The sequence below is a fragment of the Periplaneta americana genome, chromosome 16, assembly GCF_040183065.1.
Source record: "Periplaneta americana isolate PAMFEO1 chromosome 16, P.americana_PAMFEO1_priV1, whole genome shotgun sequence".
NCBI classification, from domain to species: domain Eukaryota; kingdom Metazoa; phylum Arthropoda; class Insecta; order Blattodea; family Blattidae; genus Periplaneta; species Periplaneta americana.
This window is the reverse complement of record NC_091132.1, coordinates 55,400,545-55,411,136: the sequence shown is the minus strand read 5'-3', so window position 1 is coordinate 55,411,136 and position 10,592 is coordinate 55,400,545. Positions and strand designations below refer to the sequence as shown.

The window sequence follows — 10,592 nt, the reverse complement described above, 5'->3', positions numbered from 1 at the left end:
GCTACATGCCCTGCCCATCTCAAACGTCTGGATTTAATGTTTCTAATTATGTCAGATGAGGAATACAATGCGTGCAGTTCTGTGTTGTGTAACGTTCTCATTCTCCTGTAAGTTCATCCCTCTTAGCCCCAAATATTTTCCTAAGAACATTATTCTCAAATACCCTTAATCTCTGTTACTCTCTCAAAGTGAGAGTCAAAGTTTCACAACCATACAGAACAACCAGTAATATAACTGTTTTATAAATTCAAATTTTCAGATTTTTTGACAGCAGTTGGCTAATATTGTTTTTACCCCCATTTATGAACAATGAAGGGACTCAACTGTACCTTAATACTTCCTACTACGAAATACGAAATTACGAAATAACTTCTTGTAATTATGTTCTTACAATGTAGATATGCTTCATATCCATTACAAAATCGGTTATTATTTTTTTTTTGTGCGAAAGAAAACATATGAACATTAGGCCTACTAGTTTTGATCAATTTAAAAATATTTATTTTAAAAATGTATGTTAGGTGTGACATAGGATAAGAATGAGGTAACACATATTATATAGACTGTGTGCAGAATATGCTTTTATATAAATCGTTCATTTTATTTGTTTTGATCACATTTTGTATAAAATATCTTTTGCTGCTACAAGAAGAAAAATATCTTACAAATACAGAAGCTTCTTTGAAGCACAGCCTTAACAAAGTACAACACAATTAGTTGACTATGAACACTGTATCATATAATCTTTCAGTTAATTTAAGCTATATTTATAATTTTAACAGGAAGCACATATCACTGCTCACTATGTCATGAAATCTGTCAATCTGCAATAACTAAGTAGATCGCCTGTATTTTATTTTATAAAATGTCATATTTCCTTCCATTTATATTTAGGTACTGGGCAAGGTGATTATGGCAGTAAGAAACCTGGAACTAGAATAAAATCTTTCAACAAACGTATCATATCTATGCTCACGATTGCAAATAGTTTTCATAGCCCATTTCTCAGTTGGTTGTTAATTACGTAACACGAAAGTGCTCTATGCTGGAAAATAATTAAGAAATTCGTTGTAAGACTGCAGTCCCGTCTGAAAGTGATTCTACTTATCTAAGTATTTTGGAGAATTGCAGAGAATAATTACTAACATAACTGAAGGATACAAGGGAAAAAAAAACAAGCAAAATCATGTTTTGAAAATTTCGATTGATTTTGGTACATGTTCATGTTTGAAATCTTATCACGCTTTCATAGATATATTATAGTTCTTTTTAAGTGGAGCTAAACCATAAATTTAATGCTGAAAATATACGAGTAATTATACATTCTATTTATTATCCTTGATTATACAGTTTCAACACTTTTCAAGTTTAAACACGGTGTATTAGACTTTTCTTTTTTGGAACGCATTTTATCGTGTTTATTTTCCATCTTCAATATTTTTTTTAATTAAAACTGTTAAACATGTCCATTATTTTGGTATTCCTTTAAAAACAGTGCTAAAATATTATTTTAATAAATATTTCAGCAATTTCTTTCGCCATTTTGTTGTGACATGAAAAATAGAATATGAGCATGCTTGCAGAAATTGTGGTTTTACGTTAATGTAACATGAGATGTTAAATTACATGCGCTATATTACAAATATAGCAAAGAATGCGACATTTATTTTTTTTGCATTGATTACGATATTAATTATAAGTTTAAGTTTTTTTATTTTATGATTATGCTAAGATGATTCTTATCAAGCTGTGACCTAAGATTGTTTGAAATCACACAATCTACGTAATTATCGATTCTACGAATCCCCTATTTCAAGTAAAATTAAAAATAGTCCATTTCATGTCACATGTGTATATTATTTTTAATATTAAGCATTTCAGTAATACAGTAGAGCATCGATTATCCGACACAAATGGGGAGCGTTCGGATAACTGATTTTTTCGGATAACCGATCATTTATGAGAAAAATTCTACCGGTGTCATAGGAGCAGTATGAAACAAAGAAACACTGATATTAAAGACAAAACTGTACATACAGTATATATTTTGTGTCACACGTCTTACAAATAACACAGAGAACTGACTAGCCTGGTTTGACAAGTTCAAAATGGTCATTAAAGTAGGCCTACAGTTTAGTAAAAGAAGTATAATTTTCTTTTTTTTTTTTGCTTCAGAGCTGAGACTCGTTTTTTTGCCGCTAACTCTCGCAAATAGTGCTAGCAGAACTTCTACATGGCGCGCGCGCAAATTTGAATTTGCCGACTGGAAGGCTTTCGGTTAACCGATTTTCGGTTGGTCGGTATTCGGATTTTTGATGCTCTACTGTATAAAAAACTGTATTTCTGCAAGCTGCCCTTTTGGTTAAGTATCTCACATTCTACTGCCGCATTTTATGAGATTTGTAGAAAAGTCAGTAATGTGGAGTCCTTAAGTTCACTTATTTAATGTCCAGCATCAGACAAGAATGAATATTTTTTAACATTTCATAAATCATTTACGTACAGTATGTAGCTAAACTTCCTTTCAGACAAGCTGTAGGATAAATGACATTATTCGCATAGTTTCTTATTCCAATATAAAGCGCTTATATCATGTAGTCACGAAATTTTTATTTAAAATAATTGAGACATAGCTGTTGCTTAACTATAAAATCTTTGGAAGGACGCATTTGTTTTAAAATGAAAACTCCTTTTGTTTACGATGCAAACTTTTGGTACCATTTCTCAGTCACTCCATTTTTCAATATTATTAATGCACTTTGTCAAATTCCTTCCTCGTCTTAAAACTCACTTCGGTATTAAATTCAGTCAATTTCGTAAGCATACTATTTATTTTTACCACGCTTTGTTAATCCAAGATTGTATCCACTTGACATAGTTTGGCAGCTTAGTATATATGCCGAACTTTCCTCTCTTGCCACATCCTTCCCCGAAGCTCGTAATTCCAAAAACAGTCCACCGATTCCTGTCATCTTGACACAGCAGTGGTCCACCTGAATCACCAGCACAGGAATCCTTACGTCCCCTCTCGTAGCCGGCACAGAACATGTTGTCCGTGATGTGGTAATCAACATACACTCTTCTGCAGACGTTACTCGCTACAATTGGAACCTTTAAAATAGAATAAAATAAATAAATAAATAAATAAATAAACAAATAAGGAAATAAGAAAATAAATAAATAAGATAATAAATAAATATGTAAATAGACAGACAGACAAACAAATAGATAAACAGAAAAACAAACAAATAAGTAAGTAAATAAACAAATACTTAAGGAAATAAGAAAATAAGTGAATAAGGAAATAAATAGTTAAATAGACAGAGATAAATAAATAGAAAGACAGAAGACAGACACACAGACAGACAAATAAATAAATAAATAAGCAAAAATAAATAAATAAATAAACAAATAAGGAAATGAGAAAATAAATAAATATGTAAATAGATATACAGACAAACAAATAAGTAAGTAAATAAACAAATACATAAGGAAATAAGAAAATAGGTGAATAAGGAAATAAATAGTTAAATAGACAGACAGATAAATAAATAGAAAGACAGAAGACACACAGACAGACAGACAAATAAATAAATAAATAAATAAATAAATAAATAAATAAATAAATAATGTAGTGTAATGTGGAGTCAAAGAGTGTGTGTGTTCTGAAATTGAGTTGTGTGTTGAGAATTTCATTTGGAAGTGTTTTTGTGCGTCTATATATTTCGTATTGTTCTATCATGTTTAGTTTATGGCTTTTTGTTTGAATATGTAGAATTTCCGTGTCTGTGTTTATGTCTGTAGGTGTGGTTAGTATTGGTGATATGTTCTGCATATGTGGAAGTGTTTTGTAGTTTTGTTATGGCTGTGATGTGTTCCTTGTAACGTGTTTGAAGTAATCTGCCTGTCTGTCCTATGTAGAAGTTGTTGCAGGTGTTGCATTTGAACGCCTGTGTGGTTACAATATCCTTTTCAAATGCCAGGTAAAACCAGCAGGGAATTATAGGTTCCCGAACATTATCCCGAATCTACATTTCCGAACATCTATTTTTCCCGAATACAAAATTCCCGAATCCACATTTCCGACAGACATTTTCCCGATTTCTTTGATTTCCATTTTCCCGAATACATAATTCCCGAATCCACATTTCAAATTTCTTTGATTTCCTTTTTCCCGATAATACAGTAGCCTAATGTATATTAGCACACAAATATATTTCATATTATTATGGTATAATTATAATTAATTACACTCTCTCTTTACAAAGTGAAATAATGTCCAAGTGTCCTCAGGTAATCGAGATGTCTGTTATCGGCTATAATCCTGCACGATAATTCGTATTCGCGTTTGAAGTTGTAGCCACTCTCTCTTCGGTTGTGCCCTCACGCGTCTACCCAATGTGAATTCGGAAATCATGGTCCTCGTGTAGCTGTCTTCCTTTTGGAGCTTAGTCAAAGCAGTATAGAAGCTTGGATGGTGTCTCCCAAACACCACTTGCAGACGATTGCGGAAGCCTTACGACAGATTATTTGTTCGGTGTTCATTATTTAATGTGGAATTGTACCGGATCCACAATGTCGTATCATATCGCGGAAGTACAGGTCGCCTTATGCCACGAACTCGTGTGTCACTGATGTACGTGACACCAAAGTAATCAAGCGTTCCGGAATTTCTCGCGTAATATATTCGGAAAACTGAATAGTAAATGAAATTCGGGACCGTGGCTTCGAGAACTTGGCTTCGGGAAAGTAGAATTCGGGAAAAGGTGGCTTCGGGAAAACGTCCATTCGGGAATGTGGATTCGGGAAAATGGGTGGGAACGGGAATTATATTATTACCTAACGACAAGTTACGCAACTTGCGTAATTTCGTGGCTAAGATGCTGGTAATCCTTGAATCCACGTATGTCTGCGAAAATGTTTTCATCTAAAACTTAAGCTGATGAAAAGTACAGCCTATCATCTCGTAACTGCTTTAAGTTTATGTAGTAATAGGTTAGGTCACGGTGGCTACGGGCGGGTTAGGACGACCCTTTGCACGTCGCCCATACTGAGACCTATTGTGCACCCCGAATGTTATGGGATGAATGAGGATGAAGATGTACCAGCCCACCGGCCGCATGTGACCCTCATCCACTCACCCAATGGGGGCCTCCTACCCTCCCCCGATCTAAGTTCATATCGCCAAGGTGACCAAGCAGCACAGGATCCATTTCAATGGCCCTGTGGCGTTCCAAAGCATAAAAATTACGCAATATACAGAGTGTCTCTAAATTAGACCGACAAAACTAGGGAGCAGATAGATAATCTTCGTGGAAGCATATTTTGTTAAGGAACTCATGGACTGCGACGCTTCGTTTCAGTGCAAGAAGGAATTACAGGGATAAAGTAAGTAGGTATGTGCAAATAACAAGCGATTCTGTGTCACATGATTCTGTGTGTTAATCCAAACAAAGAAAAAATACTTACAGAAAAACGAAACCAACGACGTATTAAACTGTACTCAACATTACAACAGAATGAGTGCAGTACAAGTACTAAACTACGTAAACGAAACACGAAACACGGATAACAAGAGGTCGTAACAATGGAAGTAGACAAACGTGCTGTAATCGATGCCAAATGATACTGGACTCCGGGCGTAAACAAACCGAGTGATAATAGTAATGACACACCCCTCTTGGACTGAAAAGAGTGATTATCCGTTCCCTCCTTGCAATGAAACGAAGCGTCGCAGCCCATGGGTTCCTTAACAAAATATTCTTCCATGAAGTTTTTTATATTGAAGGTATACCGATAAGCTATCACATTTGACTATAATTATATGTGTGTGTTCCGCCTTTGCTCACCGATCCCCCTCCACTTCCGGTAACAGACAATACAACTTAAATATACTGTGAGCAAGCCCACCGCTTTAGTATCAGCCTAGCATCAAGCACGAGCAGACCGACACGCGGTAAAACTGTAAGTTACTTTTCTTACATAACAGGCATCACCCCTAGCAGTTAACCAAAACCAACACCAGTTAAAGGAATTTCCAAATTAACAATTTCAAATATTCTCAACTTCAAATTCATAAATTAATACTTAATCATTGTTACAGACACGCCAGGCGATACTAAATCCATGGACTTGACAACCTTCAATTTGTTTTAACAATACATCTATGGTACAAATTACAGCAATGCCATAACTATTATAGAAGTGCCACAACATCACTTTCAGCAAACATAGCCATGTCAACGATACCATGTCTAGCTCAACGCTAATAAACAAGATCACAGCAACTGCCTCATTCAACTTCACATCGGCAAACACCGCACAACAAGTGATCACCAACTTCATATATTTAAAGTGATGCACAAACTATGTGTTTTTAAACAGTTTTAAATAGTGTTTTTTAAATAGTGTTTTAAACTTGACTGAAACATTTAATTTTTAATTTTAATTTTGATAGTATGTTGCACCAACAAATAGTATATAAGAGCTAGGTAATTATTTATTCAATCATGGCAACACTTCATCGATATAGTACAGTACGCACAAAAACACTGATTATTAAGTTTACGACACATGCACCTAGAGGCTTGGTTAACAATTAGCATTATATACATACATCTGAAGATGGTACATAAGTACCGAAAACGTTAATGAAAATATGATTTATTAGTTTCTCCATTTAATTGTATGATAAGCAAAGGCGGAACACACACATAATTATAGTCTTCCATGAAGGTTATCTATCTGCTCCCTAATTTTGTCGGTCTAATTTAGAGACACCATGTATAAATGAAATTCTATTGCATGCAAATTGTACAAGCTCTTTTCTCACTTTTTTTCAGCACATTTCGCCAGGTTCGAAGTGTAAAGTCTCTTACAATTTTGATACTGGGAACCAGTAGCGGCCGGTGATCGAAATCCTCTGTGAGGCCAGATGCAACTAGTTTAAGTGCTTCCGATAGGAAATGTTTGTTTATGATATTAATTATTATTGTTATTATATTATTAATATCATTATTACTGTATTATTATTATTATTATTATTATTATTATTATTATTATTACTACTACTACTATTATTAGTCTATTCTTATTACTATCAAGAAAAATAATAATTTCACTCACCAAATAAGCTGTTATGCTGTGAGTTTCAGTGATTGTTTCAGTGTGATGAAGCAACCCATATTATGTGTTGAAATTTCCCTTTCTTTCTTTTCTTTTTATTTTTTTCCTTTGACAGCAACAAACAAGGCTATGAGAAGTTTATTTTGTCTCACATTACCACATAACCATTTATGTTGCCCATACCAGGATGCAATAGAAACTCGCGTTTTAAGATTATGTGTCAGAAAAATTATCAGCGATGTCGTAGGTAGTCTCTCTCTTTATTTAAAACTTCCTTTTTTTCAGTATTATTTCTTCTCGAAAAAGGACACTCTAACAATGAATTAACTTCTCCAGCATTATTTATCTCATTTGTTTCTGTTTATATTTTCCCAAAATACATAACAACATTGGCCCAGATTCACTACTGAACTACGAAGTACAATAGTAGAACACCCTCGCTTATGTCATAAACTGAGACATAAGGGGAGAGAATCGAGTGGGTCTCTGCCTGCCAAAGAGCTGGAATTTTGTTATTTATGGCCTAGTTAGAAAGACAAGTCACCACTGCTATTCCCACCCCACTCTACCCTTGAGGCCGGCCCATGGATGGGAGGAGTGAAACCTGACCAGGCCAGACGAATTGTGCCTCAGCTACAACGTTTTAAGCGTAAACTCAAAGCCCGCGAAAGGACATGAAATGCATTAAGCCAGACCCAGCACGAACGATTCTGGCCTCAGGAACAAATTTTACTGTAAAACAGGTCTATATGCATCACAAGCCAGACCCAGCACGAACGATTCTGGCCTCAGGAACAAATTTTACTGCAAAACAGGTCTATATACATCACAAGCCAGACCCGGCACTAGCGATCCCGACCTCAGGAACAAATTTTACCACAAAATAGTTCTATATACATCAAAGTTTTCAAATGCTTCTACAGCGATATATGCTTCATTCAAATAACTAATATATTATATAAAAACAGAAAATTTGATTTCAGTTAAGCCAAGTGACTGAGGCCCGGCCTCACTTGCCTCAGTCAATCAGCCGCCACTGCTGGGAACATGAAATTTTTACTGCAGGTTCAATACACTAACAAAATTGTGCATGGGTTTTATGGTCAAATGAATACTTTTTGAAATAAGAAATGAACTACTTATAGTGGCAATGGAAAGTTTCTATATTTAGGTATGCAGTAGTTATAAAAAATATCCCCCATTTTATACTAAAGATATAGGAAAACTAATGTAGCCACCGGCGTGGTTCAGTCGATTAAGGCGCTCGCCTGCCGGTCTGAAGTTGCGCTCAGGCGTGGGTCCGATCCCCGCTTGGGCTGATTACCTGGTTGTTTTTTTTCCTAGGTTTTCCCCAACCTTAAGGTGAATGCCAGATAATCTACGGCGAATCCTCGGCCTCATCTCGCCAAATACTACCTCGCTATCACCAATCTCATCGACGCTAAATAACCTAGTAGTTGATACAGCGTCGTTAAATAACCAACTATAAAAAAAAACTAATGCGTGATGTTTTTCTAAATGTGCCATTGGTCTTCCAAAAACGTTTAAACATTTTACTGAAAAACTGAGCGACACATTTCATTCTAAAATAAGCAAATTTTTCAAAATATTTTTAATAACTTGGAAATGAATTGACTCAAAGAAATAAAACTTCACCACATCATTATCTATCACACCATGATTATGTGTACAAAAATCAAGGACATAACTTGAAAAATGTAGAAAATATAAATTTCACCCATTGCTCCCCTTAACGTTTCTGTTTGAAATACCTCAAATATTAACTCCCTGAAATTAATGACACGACTTACGGTTCAGCCTGTATATAAGCGTAAACCGCAGTTTACGACCTGAGCACGTTAAACCCGCATCTAGAAAATATGCTAAATCCGCTAATAATTCAAACTCGCAGTCGGCTTTGCTTCTAGTAATGTACTAGTACAAGTGCATGCGTCTGCCAATTTCTATGGGCACAGCAAACGAACTGGAAACAAGTTGAACAACTTCTGAAGTCAGACAAACCTGACAAAACTGCGTGGGACTCTTGCATTCTGCAGCTGCCGAGTGAACGTAAAAAATACAAAAAGTGAAAGAAACTAGGGAGGCGTGACTCCGAGTATCTTTTAGCTGAAGAGTCACTCACGCATTTCGCCGGATAATAATTCTTTATATATTCGGGTGTGGACGAGTGGAATCTCTTAATTAATGGCATTGTTAGAGTCTTAAATTAGCAGGTTATGTAATATATCACCGAGGGAGATAAGATTAGCATCGTGATATACTTGAACTTGAGCAGGCTTATAAGGACGTAACTTACTAGTCGGAAAAAAATTAAGTTTTATTACTTACCACTTGTAAAAAAAAAAAAAAAAGAGTACTGGCTTCCATACAAGGATTAGAATTAGTTGGCTTATGAACAATGATCTGCAATCCTATGAATAATTCATTGTAGTTTTCAACTCGTTAAGAATAGCATTGCAACAAATGAAGAGGATGTTGGGTGCGAGATTTAATTTAGATATATGCTATCGTGAAAAAAAAAATAATTCGTACAACTCTTCGTTAGTCGTCCTCCGTTTGCCATTGGATTCGAGGTTTGTATGCTCAAATCTTGCCGAACAAATTGAGGCGGTAACCGGAAAATGGGCCCATAGGTCTATAGGCCCTTTTTCGGGAGAATGTTTAATTCGATTCTCCGTTTTAAAATCTACTTGCTTACGTAGTTTCGTTTGAATATCTTGTAAACAAAAGGCAGGGTAGCTAACTGAATGAAGCCTTGCACCCTTGCGTAGTTGTGGAATTCAGCCAGTGATGATGATCCTCAAAGTGAGTGTGAGTCCATCCAGGATGTGCACTAAAGTGTAAACTGCACTCTGAAGATAAACTTTGAACTGAGTGTGAATCCATTCTGAATTAACAGTAAATAACATGCAATTTATATTCTGTACCCAACAGATAGTTCTTACATTCACATATTCTGTACAATTTACAGTATGACGTAATTATGAGATACATGAAAGAAATATAATTTTACTAAAATGATTATGAACTTGTAAACCTGTGTAATGTGCGCTGTTTAATGCTGATGTTCAATTTCTGCTAAAATATAATCATACTTAAAGTATTTTGATTATATATATATATATATATATATATATATATATATATATATACCGGATGTTTCCGAGGTGGTGTTACAAACTTGCAGAGATGATGGCGAAGGGCACATGTATCAATTTGAGATAAGGAATCCTGGTCCGGAAATGACCGAGTCGAAAGTTACAAGCAAAAATAGTTGTGTGGAAATGAAATAATTTTATTCCTCTGTACACATTTATGTGTATTTATCTGTACATCTTACACATACTGTATTCATCTGACGTTGTTTACGTTGTCTAATTACAGTATTCCATTCAGTGCACTGTCTGAGGGGTGGGGACAGGAAACTACACTAAAGCAATGCAGAT

The 10,592-nt window shown here is 35.2% G+C and overlaps 1 protein-coding gene across 1 annotated transcript in view; it reads right to left on the bottom strand.

The window, feature by feature from the left end:
- Positions 1–577: 577 nt before the first annotated feature.
- The window catches only part of LOC138716289 (uncharacterized), a 325,120-nt gene continuing 315,105 nt past the window's right edge, over positions 578–10,592 (bottom strand). Inside the window, exon 10 of the mRNA XM_069849220.1 lies at positions 578–3,111. Within this exon, the coding sequence (XP_069705321.1) occupies positions 2,836–3,111 (276 nt within the window). The 3' untranslated portion in view covers positions 578–2,835. The remainder of the gene's footprint in view (positions 3,112–10,592) is intronic.